Source organism: Poecile atricapillus, chromosome 2, assembly GCF_030490865.1.
Source record: "Poecile atricapillus isolate bPoeAtr1 chromosome 2, bPoeAtr1.hap1, whole genome shotgun sequence".
Taxonomy (NCBI): domain Eukaryota; kingdom Metazoa; phylum Chordata; class Aves; order Passeriformes; family Paridae; genus Poecile; species Poecile atricapillus.
The window spans coordinates 43,808,001-43,832,817 of record NC_081250.1 but is presented as its reverse complement, the minus strand read 5'-3'; the positions used below and the strand labels follow the sequence as shown (position 1 = coordinate 43,832,817).

General features: G+C 38.3%; 1 protein-coding gene across 1 annotated transcript in view; it reads right to left on the bottom strand.

Moving 5' to 3' along the window:
* Positions 1-24,817, bottom strand: part of DNAJC13 (DnaJ heat shock protein family (Hsp40) member C13) — a 57,768-nt gene that overhangs the window by 6,933 nt on the left and 26,018 nt on the right. Inside the window, exons 21-52 of the mRNA XM_058830575.1 lie at positions 24,416-24,430; positions 23,828-23,910; positions 22,530-22,683; positions 20,300-20,403; positions 20,064-20,223; positions 19,070-19,132; positions 18,601-18,702; positions 18,348-18,452; positions 17,755-17,957; positions 17,233-17,317; positions 16,604-16,758; positions 15,637-15,682; positions 15,299-15,453; positions 14,492-14,693; positions 13,719-13,834; positions 12,799-12,877; positions 12,053-12,188; positions 10,767-10,951; positions 9,254-9,328; positions 8,921-9,040; positions 7,519-7,698; positions 7,003-7,170; positions 6,279-6,392; positions 5,809-5,925; positions 5,101-5,278; positions 3,962-4,053; positions 3,499-3,598; positions 2,529-2,603; positions 2,254-2,366; positions 1,659-1,828; positions 1,248-1,290; positions 145-318 (exon numbers count right to left, since the gene is read on the bottom strand). Of these exons, the coding sequence (XP_058686558.1) occupies positions 145-318; positions 1,248-1,290; positions 1,659-1,828; positions 2,254-2,366; positions 2,529-2,603; positions 3,499-3,598; positions 3,962-4,053; positions 5,101-5,278; positions 5,809-5,925; positions 6,279-6,392; positions 7,003-7,170; positions 7,519-7,698; positions 8,921-9,040; positions 9,254-9,328; positions 10,767-10,951; positions 12,053-12,188; positions 12,799-12,877; positions 13,719-13,834; positions 14,492-14,693; positions 15,299-15,453; positions 15,637-15,682; positions 16,604-16,758; positions 17,233-17,317; positions 17,755-17,957; positions 18,348-18,452; positions 18,601-18,702; positions 19,070-19,132; positions 20,064-20,223; positions 20,300-20,403; positions 22,530-22,683; positions 23,828-23,910; positions 24,416-24,430 (3,867 nt within the window). The remainder of the gene's footprint in view (positions 1-144; positions 319-1,247; positions 1,291-1,658; positions 1,829-2,253; positions 2,367-2,528; positions 2,604-3,498; positions 3,599-3,961; positions 4,054-5,100; positions 5,279-5,808; positions 5,926-6,278; positions 6,393-7,002; positions 7,171-7,518; positions 7,699-8,920; positions 9,041-9,253; positions 9,329-10,766; positions 10,952-12,052; positions 12,189-12,798; positions 12,878-13,718; positions 13,835-14,491; positions 14,694-15,298; positions 15,454-15,636; positions 15,683-16,603; positions 16,759-17,232; positions 17,318-17,754; positions 17,958-18,347; positions 18,453-18,600; positions 18,703-19,069; positions 19,133-20,063; positions 20,224-20,299; positions 20,404-22,529; positions 22,684-23,827; positions 23,911-24,415; positions 24,431-24,817) is intronic.

The window sequence follows — 24,817 nt, the reverse complement described above, 5'->3', positions numbered from 1 at the left end:
CTTTTACAGAGAGTCATAAAGCAGACAGAAAACCCCATTTATAATGGGAAGAAAGTGTGAGAATCTAAATCAGACACTAAGAGACTTAAAACTTAAGAATGCTAAATAAATTGAAAGCACAGAACCAGAAAAAAATCATCTTACATGGGGGTTATTTTTCTCCAGTAGTTCAGTAAACTTTTCCAACAGTGCAATGAGAAATTCTCTTGGTTTCCGTAAAACCCAGGCCGGCTGGGCAATAAAAATCCTGAGGAAGACTCCCCCCACTGAAAGTTCACCTTCTGCTTCACCGTACACCACAGCGAAGTCTTCAGGCAGCTGTTGAATTGTAAAGTGGAAGTTATTGACAAGGATATTTGAGAGATCTAAAACTGTTTCTTTAAGTGGTCAGGGTCACTAACTGTATTCTCCAAAACAGCTGTGCAAGACAATAAACCCTTCATCTTGAAAGAACATGAGGTAAGAAATGACAGTAGAAAGAACAGTGAAGTGCAGGCAGTACCACTATAGTGAACTTTTCTTTCAAAGAACACAAGGAACTGAACCTACCAACAGTGGCAAACCCCAGTTCAAGAGAAGCACTAGCAACAAGGCTGATTATACAACAGCCCTTTCCTTCCTTGCACACTTCAGGGAAAGGTTTCTCACCATCAGTCTAGGGAAGTTTCCAGTATTCATCTGGATCAAAACAGACATCATGATGTGTTGAGAAACTGGTTTAATGTTGAACTAGAGGACTGCTGGGAGGAAGTCATGTCTAGCTTTTTTAAGATACTGGGAATCACTACATCCTGAAACACCTCATTGATGTGCCTGATGTGAGGGAGTAACAGCTAAGGACTCTAATTATTTTTTGAGATCCAGTAACTTATTAAAGTTACTTCACATTTACCAAGAGCAAGTTTACAATGGCTAAGTAGTGACAGGACTTCCAGCAAACCAGTATTCTCCTTTGTTGCTGACTTTTGATGAGTTTTTGAATAACCTGAACTATCAGAACATTCAGAGTATACTGACAGTGGTTTTACCAGTAAGTGTCTAATTTCAAGGTGCAAGTAGTAACAAAAGCATAAATTCAACATTAAACCAGTTATATTTTCAGTTATCAAGTTATGTTTACAGCACAGCAGCGAATCCCTGTTAGTACTTTAAGTGAAAAGCCTATTAAGAGTCTAATACATGCATCTATTATGGTGTGGCCTACAGCCTCCCTGGACACACTCAAAGCAGAAACAGTATACTTTTACCTTCCAGTTAGTGTCAGGGTTGTCCCTCTGAAGTTTAAAGTGCCTTTAAAAAGAAAGCAAGTTTTAATGAGCAGTAAACGAAGGAGTTGTCTCTTCTCTACTTGACACCTCAGTCTCCCTCCATCACTGTGAAGCAGCTCTGGTTTCTAAGCCCCATTCTACCCCCACTGTATCCCTCCAAATCCAACAGCAGTGAGCAAATACCTGGACTGTGCACAAACTGCAACTGCATTACTAACTTACAGGTGCAGTACACAGCGAACAAGTTTCTTACACTGAAGTCTGGCTTACAAGAATTCTACTTTTTACAGGAGGAGCTCTGTCTCACAGTTCTTCTACAGCAACTCCGGTTTACTGCCACTAAGAGAGTTTTTCAGTTAAAGATAACTGAATCAGAAGGTTTCCACATACTCAAGCATCATTTCTCGAACTGTTGTTGATACTCTCTCCCTGGAGCTGTCATTCCAAATTAATTCTGGATTTTCATGGGTTCCCTCAAAGATATGAACAGCAGCTTCAGGGTTGTCTCTCATGGCATCCATGAAGACTCCAGGTAAAAATTTCATTAGTGTGATTCTAACCTAGAAGGGATGAACATAAATGACATTTAGTATATTGTATAACAAACTAACTGAGAGGACAAACTGACAAAAATAGAAAACTCCACAATGTCCAGCTATCTTTAATGCTAGAATTGTCAAGTGCTAGACCACAACACCACAAAATACAACAGTGCCACCATGTCAAACAGCAATAGCCAATGACACTGAAATCTAGGTCTCTACTGTTAAAGTCACAATGAATGGAAAACAAACTGCTTATACAAGTTACTGTACATACAACAGCTGTGAGGTTGCTCACAGATTAAAAGTTAAATTATTTTGAAAAAGCCTGATTGATCCTTACATGAGTATTTTAGATACAGAAGACTATTTTTTTGCTCATCTTTAGAGAGATACAGGTAATATCAAGAAAGAGCTCCAATATGAGCTGTTAAGATTCTTACCTTTGGTCCCACCAGCTTATCTGCAGTCATTTTGGCAAAAAGCTCTGCCGTTTGGGCTCGGACCTGTGGATGAGTTGAGTTGCAAAACATATCTAGTAAGTAGATTAAAGCACCTGTAACAAAGAGATAGGGAGCACTGAAATTTTTTTTCTTTCTGGTCACAAGTTGTAGCAATTCTCCAATTCAACACAGATTTTTTTAAATGGGAGAGTGGCCACTCTATTCACTCCAAGTCCATTGTTGCAGAAACATTTGCTTTCAGTGTAGTACTGTACCTTTTGCCATGGCCTCTTTAATTATTTTTGTGCTAGATGTCAAAGCATACAAAGTTTCAAGGACAAGCTGCCGACCTGTCAAAATAAAGAGCATTAAGAACTTTGTGTCACACAGAATGAACAAGCAAAGATAAATGTAACTGATCTTAACAGAAACCTGTATCAAAAGTGAAATAAACCTTACAACAATTACAAGCTTAGGGATTTCTGGCTACAGTACATTAGTTAAGGAATGTCAAATCAATCACACATTCTCATACAGAATAACTTCTTACTTAGATGCTAATTAGCTAAATTCTCAGAAATAATTAGCAAATGGAACACTACACAATTCAGAAGTAATCAGAGTACCTGCTATTCATATGCTTCAGGTCACACATTTAAGACAAAAAACTGGTCACGCACAACATTTTTGTAAACCATCCTTGTTAGCTTTGGATATGATAGTCATCTAATGTTTAAATCATCAGATAGAAGTGACTTACTAGCATATCATAGGGCCTGTGTGATGACAGAGATGGTCTAAAATTTGCATTTGTTTAAAAAACTATTTATATTCCTGCTTCTTGTCATCTTCTTTAAAAAAAAAAAAAAAAAGGTGATTTCTGTTGGGTAGCTTTGCTTTTCTTATGTAGCTATCAACTGATAGCTGAAGATTGTTATTAGGACTGGGCATAGAAACATGATATTTCAATGAGGATGTATTGCAGTACTGTCTTTACTGCTCTCATTAATAGCTGTGCAACTGGAATGGAGCACAGCAACAGCTGAGAAGTCTGAGGAAAGCTTTGTTCCAATGTATAGGCGTCCTAACTGTAGTTTCTCTTCATAACCCAGCTCTCTATCCTATAAAGCTAACAAGACCATTTTAACCTAAAACTCTGTGCTAATTTCAGCTAGCTGCATTCTTATAAATTCCTGAGTTAGAAACCCTTTGCCTTTGCAAGACAGAGAATCTTACAACACCTACTTGAAGGTAAGGAATGCAGGAGTGCCAGTAAGTTAGCAAGAACCATTGCCTCAGCAATGTTGTTAACACATTCTTGATTACTTGTTACTATGTTCACTACCTGCAAAAGAACAGAAACAGTACTTGATTATATTTCAGCTATTCAGACACTTTTCAGAAAAAAACCCAGTGGGTAAAGTCAGCCAACTCATGGGCCAACAGATCTGGTATTTAAAACATTTATTCCTGCCACCAAATTGTTTTGTCTCTTCAGGCAAGAAGGATGCAAAGACACAGGCACAAAGTATCACATGCTCCTCCAAGGAGGAGCTGACACTTTAGAAACCCAATCTTAGTATTTTTCAGATGCTACTCTAACAGCTACACAATCAGGTTTGTTTATGGTGATTATGTAAAGCATCCAGACAGGGAGGTTGGGAGTCTGTGGGGATTGGTTTGTTTTTTGGTTGGTTGGGCTTTTTACCTCCAGAGCCAACTGCTGCACCAGGCCAGCTCCATGAACACGCAGAAGGGAGAATATCAACTTAAAGTGCCCTATGCATTCACACTCAGAACCTGCAAGAGACCAAATAAGTTACTCTCCATGTTAGCCAAGGCAGTCACTGAAGGCCCATTCCCATATTTCACTATACAGAGAGGTGCTAAAGACTACACAGCTATATGTAGTTGTAACAGCTCAAGCTCATAAAGGAGAGGACCTGCTACAGAGTTAGAAAATTATGAACTCCTCTCTGTTAATCTAGCTTCCACAGAATTTCAGGACAACAACATTTCAAGAACAGAGGGTAACTCCCCTCTCTAAGGAAAGTAACTGATGCAGTTCTTGGACTACACTTAGTTACTTGCATTCTTACAAAACGACTATTCCTTAATTTTAAAACAAATTCCTTAATTTTATTTATCATTGACCATCAAAACCTATTGTCTTCAAATACACTTGCCCTTTCAGAATGTCCCAGCTCAGAGCAGGATTGCTATCTCCAGCAGGAGCTAAACCTGCCTTCAGGTTTATAACTGCACACACACAGAAGATCCTAACCAGCTATTATTAGATGCCACAATAGTAACATGGTTTGCTGTTAGAAGTAGCATAACATCATAAGCATTTGTCTTAGTCTTTTCAAGTCCGTACATTGATGTCTGCTCATTAAACTTTGAGGAGCACCTTCTCCTCTTGCTTTACTATGGCCTTAACACAGGTGTCATTTAGGTGTTTACTAGCACACAGTACGCAGTTCAAGGAGGATTTTTTGACACAAGGAAATTTAAAAATCAGTTGAAGATTCTTTGAAGGATTACAGAAAGTTTCTTTAAAGAGGTTTAAGTCTTCCTAGCAACAGCAGGATCGAATTACAGTTAAAACCGAATGACTCAGAAATGAAAACAGATAAAGCTTGAACTTAACTCAAAATTTTGCTACATCTACTGACAGTGCTCTCCTGGTAAGGAAAAAACCAGCAAGCTCATATGGCTTACCGACTATGTTAAAATCTGTCAGCAAGCAAAAAAAGCTTCCTTCTCACTGAAAGAAAGACTGCAGAGGTTCTGTTTTTAAGGCTGTCCACAGAAAAGTATACTGGGGAAGTTCAATTTTAAGCCTACCTGGGTTGTGTTTTATGACATTTCTCAGAGCCTCCAAGGCCATTTCAACTCTCCGTAAGCGATCTCCGTGTTGATTGGACTCCACTTTCCCAGTCTGAGTTATCGCCATGAGCGTATGAAGGTACTGCGCTTGTGAGCCTACATAATCCAAGAGGCTTGCAGCAAATGCCTTAGGAAGCTTTGAAGTAGAGATGACAGCATTTTTAGCTGTGTGATGCAACAGTACATAGTAGAAAATGTATCCAAATAACTTCCACATTTCACATATTCCTTTCTTCCAGACAGGCAACAATTCTCTATGATCACTATAACACCTGGATCACTAAACCCTATTCCTATCTAAACATACACTTAAAAAGCTGCCACTACTCCAACAGGTGTGTGTTTGCCCATATATATATATACTGATTGTAAAGCCAATAGGCAGAATCACCACCTCCTGGAACTACTGAATCAGCCCAAGTGTCTGCATCACAAGCTTGTAGAGAGAAGTCACTAAGATATCTGAAGACCACACCTTATGACAGATCTGTTCTTTTAATTTATTCTGCTCCAGCAAAGAGTTTTCTCATAACATGCTGATCTTGAAGTAAATTTCCATAACATTTTGTATCTTCTCCATTCTGTTTGTACTGACAGATAGATAAACAGGAAGAAGTAGCATTCCAAACACTAGTTTTAACAGGAAGATTTTTAGCTACATCTCACCTCTAGTTGGAAGGTAGGGACCTCATTGTAGACTCTAACAAAAATCTCTCCCACAATAAGTTCCTTTGCATGGTCACTGAAGACAAAGTCAGATCCATAGCTCTTGTCACAATCACCCTTTAAGCAGAGATAAGCAGCACCAGCTCAGACAGAAAATAATCTTATAGAAAATGTGAAGCTATAATCCGATAATGAAATAGGCAATACTTGAACAGAAAACTTAATTCTTCAGCAAGTCAGAAGCTCAGACTGAAACATAACTTGAAATGAACAAGCAATATCATGGGGTTTTTGTTTTCTTTTAAAAGCTATGGAATGAAGAAAGTGACTTTGGGGTAGACAACAATGGATACTATTATTATTATTATTAATTGTATTAATCATACAATTGCATCCCAAGAGGATATAGGAAAACACGAAACAGTTTTTTTAAAAAATAGTACTGGGATTTAAAGTAAAGAGTATCTTACTCTCTTAATCATGCTTTCTTGCTGCGATTCCAAAAACTCAAGTAATTCAGCTCGTGTCCCATTGTTCCAGATCAAGTAGGGGTTCTCTGTGTTACTGTTAAGCATCTTCAGAGTCTAAGAAAAAGAATTTACATGATGTAACACATTTGCAACATTTTTGGATCATTATGCACATTAATCAGCATGTTTCATGGTATCAGTCAATCCAATCTCATTAACAGCTAGACTAATTACAGAAGCAAGTTTAAAGTGTAAAATTTCCCATATTGGAAAAACATACCGGAAAAGCAGTATGTGCAAGTTACGTGGTAAAGTACAACCTAAATTTTAGTTTTCTCTTTATTCTGCTCTGAGACACACTTCAGATTCTCCATCCACTTCTGACAGTGAGCAGCAACTACATGCACTATTTACAGATGGCTTTCTTGGCACCACTTTTAAAAAGTTAAGTTTAACCTTTGCTTTCCATCATCATTATATCATAAAGCCTTGAACAAGTAACTCTACTTTTTTGTTCTTGTATTTGTTTTGCAAATATTATTCTATGAAGCACTGTTCCTGTCCATAGTGTCTGAGGCTGAACCAGCTTTTCCCTGCAGTTGCCTCAACTGCAAATAAAAAATCACATTGCTGTTAATTGGTCTAAGAAAGCTGAATGTTTTAGAAGTGACCAGCTATTCCTTTTATAAACCACTAGAGAAAGTTTTGGCCAACAGATGCTTACCTCGGTAGGACTGACCACAGCAAGTTTTCTTGCAATGTAGGGTGTCAACATTCCAGCCAAGCTTTTTCTGATCGTTGGGTTTTCAGGGGTAGCTTGCTCATCAGAAAGATATCCTCCAAGGCGACTCAGGGCCAGGAGACTGAGCTTAGCAAGGCAATTTGCTACCTCCTGAAAAATACAGAGGCCGTTTGAGAAAACCTAGAGCCTTCTTCTCGTCACAAAAACTTACTTTTATACTGCTTGCTACAGATTAAAACTGTCTTGCATGAAGTCCATTAGAAACCATGGGTTTTGGCAGCTTTAACAGTTGAACGCTTTAAAAAACCAAAAAAACCTCAGAGTATTCATCACTATACAAAAATTCCCTACCAAAACTCTCTGTTAATGTTACTCTTCGTGCAATTCAATGATTCTAACAAATACTTGAATGCACTTATTCTTGGTAAGTAACTTAACTCCTAGTAAGAGATGGAAAACAACAGCCACTGGTTGCTGAAAGCACCTTGGCAACATTACCTGGTGGTTTGAATCTTCACTTTTCTGAATCCCGCTCTCCTCCAGCGTATAGTCATAATTGAAGAGATAACCCAGTAAGTACCACAGAACTCCAGCTTGGAACAAATGTGTTTGTAGCCAGTAATCTAAGGCAAAGGAGCTAACACACTCTACTCCTAAAGCAGCTACTCGTGGTATGGTCTGAGGGGAGAAAAAAGAAGTTTGCCTTAATACCTGTAACCAAAGAATGCCAACTGGTTTCTGTACCAAAGATTTAAAACCCAAAACTTGCTAATTCTGCAGTACTATCTCAGCAGCCCAGAGATGAAAACTGAAGTAAACATAATTTCTGCAGCTGAAGTATTTGAAAATGAACAACATGGCTAATTAGCCAGCACCTTTCAAGGGGAAGAGTACTTGAACAGTTATTTCGTATGATTATAAAGAAGCATTGGTGAACTGCAGCAGAGATTCCCAGGTGAGTTTTTTATGGCAATACATGTGTCCTGCAGGGTCTAAAGAACACACAGGCATATACAATCAATTACTAGAATCCGATTTTAGTCTCCTGTTTCCCCACACCCCACATGAAAAGTTAAAGACAAGCTTTCTTTTCTTAATTCAGACAAAATTCAGCATTTTTATAACAAGAGGCAAGTTCAAAAGAGGTAAATGGCAAGAAAGACTCTAAAGTCAGCATAAACTCTGGGAACAGTATTCAAGAAGTTATCTGCTTATGCAGGGTCCAGTTTTAGTACTTTCATCTGCTGATTTAGTACAGTAAGCCAAGCTGCCTGATGTGTCAGTTAAAAGGCAAAAGTAGCTGAATGTTTAGAGTGGTTGCAGTTTAAATCTGCAGTTTCAATGGATTCAAACACAAGTGTTGAAACAAGGCAGTTGGTTCTGTATCTCATGATTTGCTGGAATCTTACACAAAGGTTTAACTAGTCAACTACAACTATGAGGAAAGACTGAAAGAATTTGGTTTGTTCAGCCTGGAGAAGAGAAGGCTCTAAGGTGACCTAACTGTGGCCCTCAAGTACCTGAAGGGAGCCTGCACAAAAGGGGAGTGACTATTTACAACTGTTTGGAGTGACAGGACAAGGGGAAAAGGCTTCAAACAGAGTGTGTAGGTTTAGATCAGATACTAGGATGTATTCTTTACTGTGAGGGTGGTGGGGCACTGAAACAGGCTGCCCAGAGAAACTGTGGATGCTCCATCACTGTAAGTTTTGAAGGCCAGGTTGGATGCAGGTCTAGGCAACCTGGTGTAGTGAAATGGCAGGGGATTTGGAATTAGATGAACTTAAGGTCTCTTCCAACACAAATTATTCTGTGATTCTATGACTCTTATCTGCCCTAAAAGCAGAATATTCCCCATAATATTTAAACACCCATTTGGACAAAGAGAAGGAGCACTCACCTTGCCATAATACAGTAGTCTACAGAGGTCCTTAATTATGTTAGGCATTTCTGTAATCTTCTCTCTGCATTCCTCAAACTGAGCTGCTACACTGTAACACTTACTAATGTAGCCACATACCTACAAAACACAATATTTTACTGGTTCTAAGTGGAGGAAAAACGCATGTTTAGAATTGTATTTTTAATATATACAATACTAGATAAATGTTTTTATAATGTTAATTATATATACACACACATTTGTGTTTGTTATCATATTATACATATACATACACCACGTAGTCTTCTGAGAAGACAATACACTCAATTAAAGCAGCTGCTTTAAACTCACCTGTACAGACATATCATCTGGCTTGCTAGAACGAGTCAAGACTGCCACACAACGATTAAATGCCTCTTGCAATACCTGTGAGGATTGGATGATGCACAAGTTCAGTCACAACAAAAAGGGGTAAAAGCCAGCAAAACCAAAACATTAGCTGGTAAAGTAATTTTTAATGTCTGAAGGGAAACATCTGACAAAAATCTGCTGCTAGCATAAATGGTTTGTAGTGAAAAATTCCTTGCAAATGCTAGTAACACCCTTTGATGCTTTAAGAGCTGACAGTCTTCTCACATGTGAGCTAACACCTCAGCCAGTGAGCAGAGATACTAAGTTGTATGGGAGTGTGGATCTCCTGGAGGGCAGGAAGGCTCAACAGAGGGATCTGGACCGGCTGGACCAATGGGCCAAGGCCAACTGTGTGAGTTTCAACAAGGTGAAGTGCCAGGTTCTGCACTTGGGTCACAACAACCCCATACAGTACTACAGGCTGGGGGCAGAGTGGCTGGGAAGCTGCCTGGCAGAAAAGGACCTGGGGGTGCTGCTCAACAGCCACTGAACATGAGCCAGGGTGTGCCCAGGAGGCCAAGAAGGACAATGGCATCCTGGGCTGGATCAGCAACAACGTGGCCAGGAGGACCAGGGCAGTGATTTTCCCACTGTACTCAGCACGGGTGAGGCTGCACCTTGAATGCTGTGCTCCTTTTTTGGCCTCTCTCTACAAGGAAGACATTGAGTTGGAGCATGTCCAGAGAAGGGCAACAGCTGGGAAAGGTTCTGGAGTACAGATCTGACAAGAAGCAGCTGCTGAGGCAGTAGGGATTGTTTAGTCTTGAGAAAAGAAGGCTACGGAGAGAGCTTATTACTCTCTACAAGCACCTGAAAGGAGAGTTTACCTAGGGGGGGATTGTTCTCTTCTCCCAAGTAACAAGAGACAGGACAAGAGGAAGTGGCCTCATGTTGTGCCAGAAAAGATTTAGACTGGATATTGGGAGGAATTTCTTCACTGAAAGGGTGGTCAAGCACTGGAAAAGGCTGCCAAGGCAAGTGGCTAAGTTGCCAGCCCTGAAGGTATTTAAAAAGGCATGTAGACATGATTTAGGGGGACTTGTCAGTGCTGGGATTAGTGACCGGACTCAAGCTTCAACATCTTTTCCAACCTACTTGGTTCTAATATGGCAATATGTGCAATGAAAAGGCCTTCTGCTCAAGTGACTTGTTCACATTTATCTATTCTTTCACATAAAAAATGCAGCAGTTCTGTAAAGGAGTAGAGAAACTTGGTATGTACCTTGCTTATCCACAGTTCACTAGACAAGCCCAGGTCGAGAAAAGGGTATACTCTGCAAGATGTTTCTCCTACTTTATCAAGAACATCTGAGATGTTTAGAATAACAGGTGTCTCAAGACCAAAAGTGATTCACAATTACAGCTGATTTCCCAGGCATTGAGGATCTAAGCTTTCTAGCTACGGAAAAGTTACACTAAAAGCATGCATTTCAACACATTTCTTTAGATTTACCTCAATTCCACTTTCTCTCCTCAGTTCTTCTGCATTTAATGCTGAACAACTGACAGTATGAAAAGCAAGTTCTGTAGCAGCAGGCAACAGTGGAGATTCTTTGGAAAACAAAAGGTCATCTGATGTTTCAATGGTAATGGTCTTTATCAGCATAGGATAGCCTGCATACTTGTAAGGTTTCAAATCTGGAAGAGGAAAAGAAGTCCAAGTTTATATATATGCAGAGTCTAAACAATTTAAGCCATCACAAAATTACTGATGGAAGATATATCAGATACATAAGGACTAGGAAAGGAAGCAAACACCTGGGGAATCCAGAACAACATGGAGCAGTCCACACAATCTACCACATAGAACTGTTCATGCTAGAAGCCAACAGAGCTTCACAAGAAGAACTAATTTAAGATCAAAAAGGCTTATCTCCAATTCAGTACGCCCCCTAGTTCAGAGACTTGCCAGTGATGATTGTCTCTCTCCAGAGAAACACAAGTATAGCTTGGTCTGTGTCTTAGGCCAGGACTGACTAACAACAAGCCTACAAGAACCTTGTCCAGTTTAACACAACAATTTTAAGTTTTAAATTGCATTTTTCATTCCTGTAGAGTTCAGCAGTGCTAAAGAATAATTTCATTTTTCATATGGAGCCAACATGTTTAAGTCTATACCAATGCTGTCCCTAGCTCCACATAACTGACAGGACTATGATTGCACCTGAGGTTCTTGGTTTACCATTACAATGTAACACTTACACAGCAGAACACTGCTGGCTCTGCAAGACTTGGACATGGTGGAAGCCTGAGACTGTTGCTGGAGCCAAGGGTTAGGGTGCTCCAGCTATCCCTCTTTCCCAGCTGAGCAGTGAGAGAGGTCGTGTTGCAGCACACTCACCTGAGGACTCTAACACTGGTCAGAATTTATGCAAGAATGGCTCACTGTTAATAGCCAAGTGAGTGTAATCTCATGTATAATCAGCATCTGGGTGACTGAGTACTAGCGGATTTTTCTGCATAGATGGAATTCCGTACGGAGGAAGATTCAAACTGATTAGTGCTGGAGCAGAGCACTTCAAAGAGCTATTCATGCTGTTTTGAATTAAGTCTTTCTGCAGATTAATTTATTTCATGGAAGAAAAAGTGCTATTTTGAAGCCCTATACCATAGCTACATAATGCTGTGGCAAGTCAGAAACCAGATCAACAGAGTGGAGACTCCAGAAGAGAGGAGATTAAAGATGACAAAAATGACCACTAAAGAAATTAACATAAAACACCGAGGCAGCATGCTTACCTTCCTTATGCCTGTTGAAGAGGATGCTTTGAGTTTTCAAGATCAAAATTATGTTTTCTGGATCTGGCCCATCTATCACCTTGGCAGACTTTGTGCATAGAAACTCGTATGCTTTATTAACTTTTTCAAACATGTCCTGCAAATAAGGAGAAACAGCCGTAAGTGTTGTTAAGAACCCTCTAGAACCCTCTAAATTACTGGAGCATCAGTTTAAGTAGATAAATAAATAGAGCATTTAAATAAATTTAAATAGAGCATTTCAGGTTATTAGTGACAGCACTAGCTTTGGTGCCTCGCTGCACCTCAGGAAATACTGCAAACAACACTGGTTCATAGATCAGTTTTCTTTTGTGTCCTGAACTCTGCCCTAGGCAAGAGACTTCAAGTCAATCATACTATGACAAAAGCAGTAAGTATAGCTGGATTGTGAGAATGGGCAGAGGATGCAGTCAGTCTCTGAAAGGGAACAAATAGCTTGTTTAGGTCCTTGTAACTCTCTAAACAAGACCTCTTCTGAGATGTGAGTCTGATCTGACTATACCAGTTTACTGTAGAAATTCTAAAACCTTGAATGATATTAGTTCAATTATTCATCTGTAGCATTAATCTGTATTTTAGCATTCACCCAGGGCATAGCTTTTAAAAGGAAAAAAGACAATTTAAGTGTGCATTTCAAAATTCTTAATATACATAATAGCTGAGAATGTTCCCATTTTGTTAACACCATAAATTTGTGCTGTACATACCCTGCCTTCTGGATTCTTGTCTGGGTGATATTTTTGAGCCAGCCTGAAATAAGCTTTCCTGATCTTGCTTTCATCATTTCTACAATAAAAAAAGTTCCATCAATTACATTTAATAACAAAAAACAACAACAAAAAAAAACCCACAGCAAAACCAGCCTGGGGTTCTGACAACACTACTAACAGTAACTGCAATTGAGTGAAAACTAGAGCTCTCCTACTTCCTTTTTAAAACCCTGCTTTGTCATCTTACACTGAATCAGGGGTGATCATGCAGTCACAATTGGAAGGAGTTTTAGAGACTGAAAGTATTTTAATAGCTCTTGTACCTAATATACTAACCAGAAGGTGCTCAAAGTCCCTCAATATTTTAAATGAAGAATCTAAATGAGATACAAATGTTAAAAAAGTTAGTATTTCATCATTTGCAGTAAATGAACTGTTCTTGAAGGATAAACACAAACTGCTGTTGGTTCACTTCTAGGAATCTGAAGTCAAACCAGTGACAAGACAGGACACAAGGAATTCTAAGGATATAATCACTGAGAAAAAGGGAAGTATGGGGGAGGGAGAAGGATGATTACAGAAAAAAGCTTCTTTGAACACATTCAAGTTCTGCTATATTCTTTGCTCATTATGGTTAAGTCTAAAGCTTGTCCTTTAAAAGAGCAAAGCTCAAAGCATTCTTTCCCCCACTTTCAGCTTATCTAAACACTTTAACAACTGTTTCCTCTAACACTGGAATTGTATTTCCAAGCTTTGTTTCTTTTTAGCAAATCAATCCTCCACTGTGAAAGAAGGTGCTACACGTGACTGAGATGGTACCAATAACTCAAGTGCGGAGACAAGAAACTTCCGTTTGTTTAGTGCATGGAATTTATATAAAAGGAGTTATACAACTTTAAATCCTGAAGACAACTTACTGGCCTTGTCCTCTGGGTAGGTTAAGAACTTCATAAGCATCATCTATTGACATGGTAGGTGGCTTCTTCTCCACCTCCTTCTTCCAAGCTTCTAGGGTATCTTTCAACAGTTTAACCTCAAGAATTACAATTTATTAGTGTTTAATTTATGCTGACACCCGTATACATAATTTTTAATAAAATGCTGTTTTATTAATTAATCCTGTTTTTTTTCAAGATAAAAGCACCTTGAGATTAAAATGACTATGTAAGAGTCAAATTAGAGGATGGCGAATCACTTAAATAAGACACACTTCACATCATGATACTATAAAAACTGAAAAGCTGCATGAATAAACAAAGCAGCTTAGACAAGTCTAGTCCATAGACTTGTACCAAAAAGATCTCTTCAGTTAATGTACTGACATGTTAGCTTGGTTTCTTCTGCAGTGCGGACAAATAGAACCCCAAGGTCGTGATTTCCGTTCCCTCTCCCCACCCCCAAAATAAGAGTCACTGAAACACTCTCTGAAGTTTCTTGGATGCTTGATTTTGCTATTTAAGTAGTCACCACAAGAAAGACACATTTATGGGGTTGCTATGTGGAAAGAACACTATGGTGCTTCAAGATAAAGTAGGGTTTGAAGTATTTACTTGTAGACCAAAATTCACAATAAAGGAGTTACTTGCAACAAACCTAGCATTTGATTTTTGTTCATATTTTAGGACTTTTCATTAACTTTTAGGACTGAAAAATCAGGAACTAAATGAATCCTAAAATACCTCCTACTTACCGGATCTTTAATTGGCCAGTCTGGAAATCTGAGTGTATCACAAAGATGCTTGAGGTAATAAATGTTACAGAACAGCTCATTTTCCAGTTGGGGATAGTTGATAACTGGGATGGGACAGTATTGGTAGAGGGCTCTTGTATTGCTTTGAAGACGAGGTGTGAAGTCAGCAAGATGAGCAGCAATCTTCTCTATCATTAGACGCCTAAAAGTTACAAAGTTTAGTTTAACACTTGCCCAGCTGTCCTCAATCCTCACTCACTGTACAATCGTGTTCAATGATTTCATCTGAAAAGGTTCTACTTAGAATCTTCCCACATTTCAGGAGGGGTTTAGAATTAGATTCTGTCCTTTTCTATCAGAGAGCTATTTAAACACCATGAAAACTAGATTAATGAAAACAATTAGAAGTGGCATTTTGCCTTTCTCAACACCTCTTTACTTTCTGGGAGAGCCTAATATGTATTTGAATATTAGAGGTATATCACAGAGATAGATACTGGTAATAAAAAAGTTCATATAAATGAGTAAGTATAAGTACTTCGCATAGATAGTCAAATCTCCATTCACAAAATAACTTACTCAAGATGTTCAGAGAAATATTCCCATTCCCACTGCCAATTCTGCTCTCCCTTGCCCTGGTTATTTTTGGTTGAAGCAGAGTGCAGTGCAGGACATTGCCCTTGCAGAAGGTAAACAAGAGGAAGCCATGGAATCCAGGTATTTTCAGCTTTCTTTAAGAATGTCAAATACCTCTTCATCATAACCTGCCGTTCAGATTTATTTGTCCCTCTGACAGAAACCAGTTACCTCATTTCATTGCTCCAAATTGCTTCCGGAGTGTCAAATTCTCCAAGGAATATCTCAGAAAATTTTTCTGGTTCATAGTTTTCTAAATAACACACCATTGCTTCAGGAAGAATATGTCCAAGTATACTTCTTTGAACTATATCTTGACTTTTTGTCTACAAAAGAGATCACATGGTCATCTCAAAGGTAATTGAATTCTGTCTTGCTAATTAATTTGAGACCAAAAAGCTCTCCCCCTTTTCCCTTATAGTTCTTTTAAATTCTAGTTAAAAAACTACTACAGGTAGTCTGCAAAACTATTTGGAAACAGAGGTAGTTAACTTTTGCAATCTACTCACTTCTTCAGACTTGAAAGCTTGTTTTGTATGTGTGTATTTCAAAAACCTAGAAGAGAAACAGCAGTTACTTTCTTTTTGTGTGATACTATGGTACCCTAAAATAGTAAGCAGACCAACATAGTCCAGCTGGCAGGTACTGCACATTTACTTTGAGACAAAAGAGTAACTGCAACAGCTGTATGAATTTCTGCACTAAGTTCATTAAATCCTTGAAACTCCACCAAGCTAAACACTCCTGTGTTATAAATGTTGCCTTATGCTCATCATTTCAGTTTGAAAGCCTTGCTCCTGAAAGCTTATTTTCTACACACACAAAAAAAAGATGCTGATAGAGACACAGACAACCTCTGTGCTGTTAGATCATCACTGCAGGGATGATTTTATACTAATGGTTGACAGGTCTATTACACCAGAGTCATCAAGGAAGCATGCAATCATTTCCCAATGCATTTCACTGTACAAGAGACTTAACTGGAACTGCAAGACAGCTTCTTATGAACTATTGCATTTACAAGAAAAGTACTGAAATGAACTGCAATAGCCACCTGCATGTACAGTGCATCATCAGGCAGTACAGATTGATTTAACTATTTTAGGCTTCAATATTAAAAGAGGCTATTAGATTTTTTAAACCTTCTAAATAGCTGCCTACTATCAAAAGCTACATCAGCATATATGTAGCCTGTGTTACTGCTTTTTAGTGCTTTAGTGTTTATTCTACAATAAGGCATGCCCAGCTGTACTGTTAGAACTGTATCATTGCACATGCTCTCATTCCCTCTCTGGAAGGATCATAAGCAATTTACTTTTTAGTGACTGACTAGATCATGTGGAGGAAATTATTTTAAAAGAAGAATTTCATGTTGGTTCTAGCTACCCACACTCCCCCAGAGCACGTAGAGATGTAGAGCAGCAGTCCTAAGCATGACTGGCCAGGAGGTAGTTTTTGGCTGTTCATTTTCCTCACCTTGCAATCGGAAGTACATTGGAACCAGTGTACATCATGATGAAGAAGAATACTCCACTCAGATAAAAACGAGGTAACTGAGGGTTGTCTTGCATGACATGAGAGAGTAATACAGCAACTTTTTCCACAAGGATAGGATCAAAAGTCAGTAATAGCTGAAATCAAACACAAGCATTTATATTAGCTGCAAGAAGTGCAAGTTATCTAGCCAAAATTGAAGCTTTAACTAATTATTGGGACAACCCAGAAACTTACAGGAATTACAGCTAAAGAATACTTTGGCTTAAAAACAGCAAGTGTCAATCAAAGACTATTCAAAGTTGAAAGAGACCTCAAATCCCTCTGCTAAAAGCATGATCTTCTAGACCTAGTTGATATGTCCAGGTCTTTATAAGTCCAGGCCTAGGTGGCTCTTCAGTATCTCCAAGAATGGAAATATCTCTTTACAAAGTTGGCTGCAAAGCATGAAATTTGAAACAACAGCCTATGAAAGGAACACCTGCATGGTCAGAGATCTGCACAATGTTAAAATTGTTCTTTCATGTGTTTGCCCCACCTAAAGCATTCAGATGTGGAAGACAATAAAGTCAAACTTTCACTCATTTAGGTACATTTTGGAAGTTACTTACCTGAGTGATATGAGGAAGGCAAGTACTATCTGACAACAGCCTTTTCACTTTAGGCAGAGGTCTTATAATAGCATTATCTTGATCCCTAAAAAAATCAAGTAGTAGAGCAGTAAGCACAATCAGTGCCTTTTCTCTTTCAAGAATTAACAATTTTATTAAGTATTAGACTATTGAAGCCACACCCTTTGTCTTTCTTCATAAGCTTCAAAGTTTGTTGTTAGACTTAGTAAATGTGGTTTAGTGTCCTGCATTAAAGCAGTTTTAAGTTAAACAAGAGCCTGTCTATAGCATTAGAAATGCACATAGCTTGAGCATTCATTCTCGCCATCTCTTTCACAATATTAGTATTGTCTCATTTACAAACTCTCTATTTGCCCACAGAATGAATTACTACCATGTAAAAGGCTCTTTAATAGAGTTCCTTAATGTACTACTTTCTAAGAAAAGCTTTAAGACAGAATTTATGAATTCATGCATCTGTCAGATAAAGTTAACCCTTTCTGCTGAAAAATCCCTGTTTACCTGCTGGGAAAATATCCACACATGGTGATGAGCATGTTGAGGACAAGTGTGGCAAGGTCAGTCTCATTCAACACAGGCTGGCCGCTGGCAAGCAAGCACCACTTCAGCTGAGGGATGACCTGTAAGGGTCGCCAGCCATCCATACCCTGAGCCCAGCAACGAGTTTTTGAAGTCAGATTTCCATTGTTCCATAGTTCCTGCATCTATTGCAAGATTAGAGATTAATTTCGTTTATTCAGCATTCAGAACCACCTTTGCTCCTAAACACTCACACATGGCAAGTTTTCAACTGCTGTACAGCTGACTATTATTGTTGAATGAAATTTCAATGTGTTTATAACTGTCATAGAATCATGAAGTAGGTGTCAGATGATGTTGCAACTAACAGGCATGGAGGGGTAGGCAGTCTTACCAAAAAGGTTGTAGTTCTTGGCACTACATCAAGTCTTTTATCTAGCTTTAATCATTATTTAAAAGAGTTACTTGAAGAACATTCTTTAGCACCGTTTATGGTCCCTCTCACTGTTTGAGACACACCCAGTCACTAGGACAAAAATAATTTGTCAAGTTGTGAGTCTGAAGCTGCCAGGTACCTCTTGAAAGCTGTAAGGACCACTCCTTTCTTTGTCAGCATTGCCAAAGTACCATTCTTTCTCGCTCTCCCTCTTCGCATCAGGTGCTGCCTCAATCACGTTGCTCTAAAAGTGCATGTTTACAAGAATAGCTTTAGCTTCACAGTGCAAATATCACATTTCTACAGGAAATGTGAAAAGTACATTGATTTTTTTTAAGAACTGTCCCTTTTGCAGAGCAACATACGAGTAGTAAGAAACAAAGGCCCCATACCTGCAAAGGGACTGTAGCTCTGCTTGTGTGAAGATGTGCCAGAGTAAGAAGATCTACGAGAATTCTGATACCATTTGAATCCATAAGGTCCTTCACATTTCTCTGTTAATAAATGAACTGAATTACTAAAATCATCTTCTAGATAAGCATTGCTGCAATTAAGCAATGATTATTTATTTCATCAATTTTTATTCAAGTAAGCTTTATTCAAGTAAGAAGTGACCACAAAGCAAGTCAAATCATTCTCTAAAGTGACTAGAATGATACAATCACCACGATATTTACATATTTCCTTCAGCTTTCTCACCAGTAAATAACAGCTATCACATTCCAGAAAGCTGTATCAAACATTATTAAACTTCCTCAACACTTGAATTTTTGCTCAAGTTAATCCTGAAAGACTAGTTCAGACTATTTCATACAGTCAAAAGACTGATAAATTGCTGTTAAGTGTACATGTCCACCTTACCTTATTGAGGATCAGCTTATTGAGGAACAGGATCAATCTGTCCCGCTCAAGCCTGTCTGTGCACTGTTGCAACAGAAAAGAACAAGTTAGTATTTCATAGCACATACTAAAAGTTCCCTTCAAAAATCAACACAGTTGCAGCTGCAAAGCCCCATATTGTTTTTACATGCCCAGAAAACCTGCTGACTATTTATTAAGTGTTCAGTTTCATGCACAGCTAATAAAGGCAGTTTTCTGCCACTGAGGAGCAAAGGCCCTGCAACAATGTTGCTGCCCTGGATCAAACTCACTATTCCTCCAAGTCTCTGCTCTATCAGGACTATGTTTGTAATCCCAGTGAACCAGTTAAAGCAAGCACAAGAGAAAAAGAGATTGCTTTTGGCCAGCAGACAGTTACATCCCTGGTGACATTATCAAGGCTCAAAGCAAAATAACAAGGGACTACACTGGTTCAGTTTCACTTGCAACAGCCAAAACCCATGCTGATGCAAGGGAAGAACTCTTCCTTCAGACTTAACAGAAATTTATTTTTGCAAGCTGAATCAGTTGTCAGACGTAACTTAACAGACACTTAATAGACAAAGCAGCTACTACTACAAATCTAATCCACCACATGTGCTCATCTGGAGCTATCATTTCATTAGGTCTGGGACTATGACTCGAAGTCAGTACTTTGAAACAATGTGGTATGAAAAAAGATTCTCCTCTTATAAAGCTTCTGCATTTTTAAAAAGCAAGCTGAAGTTATATCTGCATTCTGTTGGCCTTTAAGAGACTAGTTTGAAATACCTCTATGATCAGCAGGTTTTTTAGTTAAATATTAATGAAACTGAAACAAAGGGAGATACTAAGAACAGCTGTTGACAGCATGGAAAAAAGTATTCACATACTGTAAATACAAAACTTGGGTTTCATAGTAACTTGAAGGATCTGAACATATGTTGGACTAGCAGTATGTTAACTACTATATGGAATAATTTAAAATAATTCTTACCCTTTCTAACATTCCAACAATGTACTTAGTATCAGAAAATGGTCCTATTTCTTCATGACACCTTCCATAAACAATGGCCAATGCTTGCAGACATAAGCATTTCATATTCACTTTTGGGGTAAGCAAGAAGCGATGGTAGAGTTCATTGAAGAATTCATATCTAAAACAGAAATGAGATTTTAGTAAAGAAAACAAACAGACCTTAGGAATGAGATAAGGTTTTAATAATGTCTCACGATCTTTTGATTGCTCCACTCTCTTCAGTTTCATCTTCTTCCAGCAACAATCTTAGATAATAATCCCCTATTTTTATTTCCTCAGAAAGGCACTCATATTTCACCTGTAACACAGAACACCTTAGTTAACAACATATACTGACAATATATATTGTTTCTCCTTCAGTAAGTTTTTGCTTGCATAACAATACTGAGCTCGATTGTGTCTAAAAACCCAACAAGGTTAGCAAACTCTCCTAAGCTGTAGGAAAACTGAAATCTGCAAGTTTTCCGTTAAAGAAACATACATCTACAAAATAAAAGCCACTGACTATTGCTGCCCCCATGAATAAATGAAGCTTCTTATCTTACTGAAATCTCCATTTCCAGCCTTTAACTATCTTGTTTCTAATACCAGCTGGTTTTATTAACTAAACTTGAGTAACACATGATGCATTCAGTGACTCAGGTTTTAATAAGTAGTTATACCATTGCAAGGTATTTCACTTAATGTTACTGCAAGTGTGAAACACAAGCACGATCTAATTACTAGTTATGCTTGCTGCTGTGCTGGATAATAAAAAAGCCTAGAGGCATCAGTTCACAAAACAAGAAGCTGAAGTAAAATTGCACAATAAAAACCATCATTAACTTCAGAGCAACTACATTAAATTTAATAAATGCCTCAATGTTCAGTGGTAACAAGCACTTGGCAAGCACTTAATTAGAGGTACCTCTAACATACAACAAAGCTACTCTACAGTGTGTTTTTTTTATCCATACTTTGCAAATTTTTCATGAGGCCACAAAGTTATCTACAGATTTGATCACAGCCTATCATACAACTAGTATGCTTTCAGAGGAGTCTCAAGCCACCACCCCAAAGCTTTCATAGTTGATAGGAAAGCCTTTATCACCACTATCTAGTTCAAATACTTACAGCATAGTCCAATAACATATTCATTATTATTTAAAAGCAAATCTGTGGGACAACAGCTGTTCAGTCCCAAAGTATCCCGGGTCATAGCTGCCAAGAATGCTACTGATACATTCCAGCAGCCTAAAGCCACACAGGAGCATAGAGCACATGGGGGAAGTCTTCATTACTAAGTTTCAAATCTGTACTTCTGATTCTGTCCCAGTTTGCAGTGCTAAAAGGTTGGGATAGCAGACACTGTGCCTGACCTATACCTGAAGGAAACTTTGAAAGACAAATTTCTTGCCAAAGTGCAAGAAATACCAATCTAAACGCAGTCTATTTACTGCATCAATGAAAGAAGCAACCTACATTTGTGTGATAAGGATGAACTGCATACATAAAATTGTTCTCTTGCATAGAGCATTAGCCTGATGTCTTGCAGTTCTTCCTGATTTTCAGAGTAATCAGCTGAGAAATTCCCCAAACCAAGTTTGCTTTCATTTCACTAATAGTTCTCAGTTCAAATGTAACTAGAAAGCCATACTCAAGGATGGCAATGGGAACACCTAAGGAGTATCTTGCAGTTGAATTCAAGGGTGGCCTTGCTTTGCTAAAGTGTTGCACATTAATTAAAACCACATTGTTGTTTGGAACCACAATACTGGAGAGAAGAGAACAGTAAAGGAAGTGTTTATTAGCACTTTACTTGAAAACATCTTGCAAGATGTTTTGAGAAAGCCAATCAAGACCCTACAGATTGCTTTGCAGAAGCATCCAAGTTTTTTTATTACTTTTGGTTCTGCTGTTCCTAGAATGGGATGACAATGACCTTCATCTATAATTTACAATGCAGCGTGTTTTAGCCCCATAACCTATTCATAATTTGGCAATACAGCATTTAACAGACACAGGATTACTGAAACATGATGGAAATAAAGACAATAAACTTGTTATCAGAAAAAAGTGACTTCTGAAACTACCCAAAACAATTTGGATAGAACACACACAAAAACAAATATGACTTATCTGGACAACAGTGTAAGGACCAACTCTTGACCTAATGCAAGAATACACCATGGGTTCTGATAAATGTTTCATCTCCACAGCATCATTTGTTAGGTTAAAGAGGATTCTGTTTTTCATAGTGACCCTCGACAATAGCACCTGTTCACTGATTCAAGCCTTAGCAGTTGATTCCATAACCCAAAAAAAAATTCTAGCTCGCAGTCAGGGATCATCCACACAAGATTCACTTGTGGAATAAGAGACAGAAGTGACATTTCAAGTAGACATATTTTACAGATGCATTTTGCCCTATAGTAGGTCATTTACCTCAAACTCCTGGTGGTTCCATGAGATAACGTTAGCACTACCAAGTTCTCTGTCAATATTAAATGCTCTCATCTCAGACTCAAGAGTATCTCTCAGTTCTTCTCGTGTTTTGAAGTTCCAAATCAAGTTTGATCTAGCATGATCCTGAACAAATCTGAAAAAGAAGTTACATAGTTTAAACCCCTCAAAACATTATCTGAAAAGCAGATAAAATTCAGCTGGCAAGGTAGGGGAGATTGTTAGCATTAATGGACCTTAATTAGAAGACAGAGAGCAGTGGTCTCCAATTTGTTACATTAATTACAGTTGTTCACTTAGTATACTGTTTTCATAGCCATGGACACCAGCCTAGACTAAAGCACACCCACGTCATCCCTTTGGTCTCAGTTTGCCATCTGCATCTAGTTGATGAGCAGGAGAAAGGCAAGCAATTCACTGTAAGCCAGTAAGGGCTACAGGCAAACAATCCAGAGCAGCAGTCATGCACATACCAGCTGTGTTTTAAACCAACAACGACATAAAGTAGCTCATGCAGTAAAATAGAAGTTGATGCCGTAAGTGTCACAAAACAGCCAGTGGACATTCTTTAGTAGCAGTTACCAACACAGCCTTTGGATCCAAAGATTGAGAATGGACTTTAATACCAAAGGTTTAGGAGCACACAAATCTTCCTTTCATGAAACTATTTGACATTTAGAAACACCAAGCAGCTAAGTTTAAGGAATTTCCCCAAGCTTGCTTACATAGTTTGTTAGCCAAGGCAAGTTTCATTAGTCTACTTAACATAATGGCCCTAGCCAAAGTGATATATCTTTTCCAGATGGATGCCCCTCCCTTGTAACTTTGACAGCTGTATGAACTCACAGGCAAGCAAGCTGCATTTAGGACCTGTGGCACTATTTGAAATCCAGTATCCATGTGCTTTCTCTTGCCCTGCACTAAGTTCAAGTTTGTTCCAATTCAAGTTACAACATCTTGAATAGCTTACAGGTTGACATACCATCAAACTACAGTGCTTTCCAGTGCTACTTCACTTGGCCTTCAATACCATGCAGATTTGCACCTGCAGTTTGTTATGTACTCTTCCTTTTGGTTCAAGGGAAAAAATTATGTAGTTTGATAATATTTCAGAAGCTTTCTAAATTCCTCCTTTCCCTAAACACAAGTGAAATTCCTTATTTATAGCTTAGGGGGTTTTTAGTATGTAGTTGTTAGAAAACACTTGTACTGTTTCAAGTCAGGCAGAAATTGGAAGTCACTTGTATCTGAGACCACAATATTAACTTTAGCATTTTCACCTGTAATAGAAGAGATCCCAGTTTGCTTCTATTTTTATTCTTTGGCGCCGTTTCCTTAATATCACTGGTTTCTGAATAATGTTCTGCAAAAGAACCAAATTTCACAAGTTAGTAGAGGCAGATACCTCCCATTTTTCCCTTTTAAAATAAAAGGCTGGATTTTTTTACACTCCTTCAAAAACAATAATAAGTTAAGCATCATTAATAATGTCTCCTTCTCTAGTGAGTAGCAGCAACAGACTTTTTCACAAGTGTTATTTGCACCAAGTTAAATCATGCCAGAGAAACTTTCAGCTGTTTGATAAATCATTTGTTTAGAATCAAGTTCTCTCTGAAAAAAGCTTAATTTCCACCACCATAGGCATTCATCAGCTCCAAAGCTGATGGAGGTGAAAACCCACATTAAGAATGTTTTGCTCTTGAAAGAACTAGAGGAGGTCACAAAAATAAAACCAAGCCTGACTTGGTCACTGAAAGATTCCCTATTTTGATGAAGCATGAAATCAGTGTTATCTACATGAGGTATCACATGCAAGCAGAAGTCTGAGCAATAGAGTCCACACAAGTGACAGAGATATACAGACTCACCATATTGTTTCTGTCCTGATTATGAAGAAAAATAGGAAGAAAAAGAAAAATACATTTAACACTCCAGAGTCACTGAAGTAATTTAAAGCTGTAACACCAAACTTGCTACTATCTCTTCTCCAAACTACACATCCACACATTTACTGCAAAATGATACAGCTCAGAACTCCACATAGAAAAATTACTCTTTAAACTCAGTACCTAGACAAGCTGTTTAAAGTCCTTTAAGCAAAGTTTAAAATTTGACCTTCTGTTATTTTTCACATTTCTTCAATTTTCCTGTTTTGAACATAATTCACCATTACTTCAGAAATATTACTATCAAACTTCTGCACCATGTTCTACATCACACTTGAGCTAGATTTTCCTAAATTAAAGCTTATTACTACATCAAAACAATTA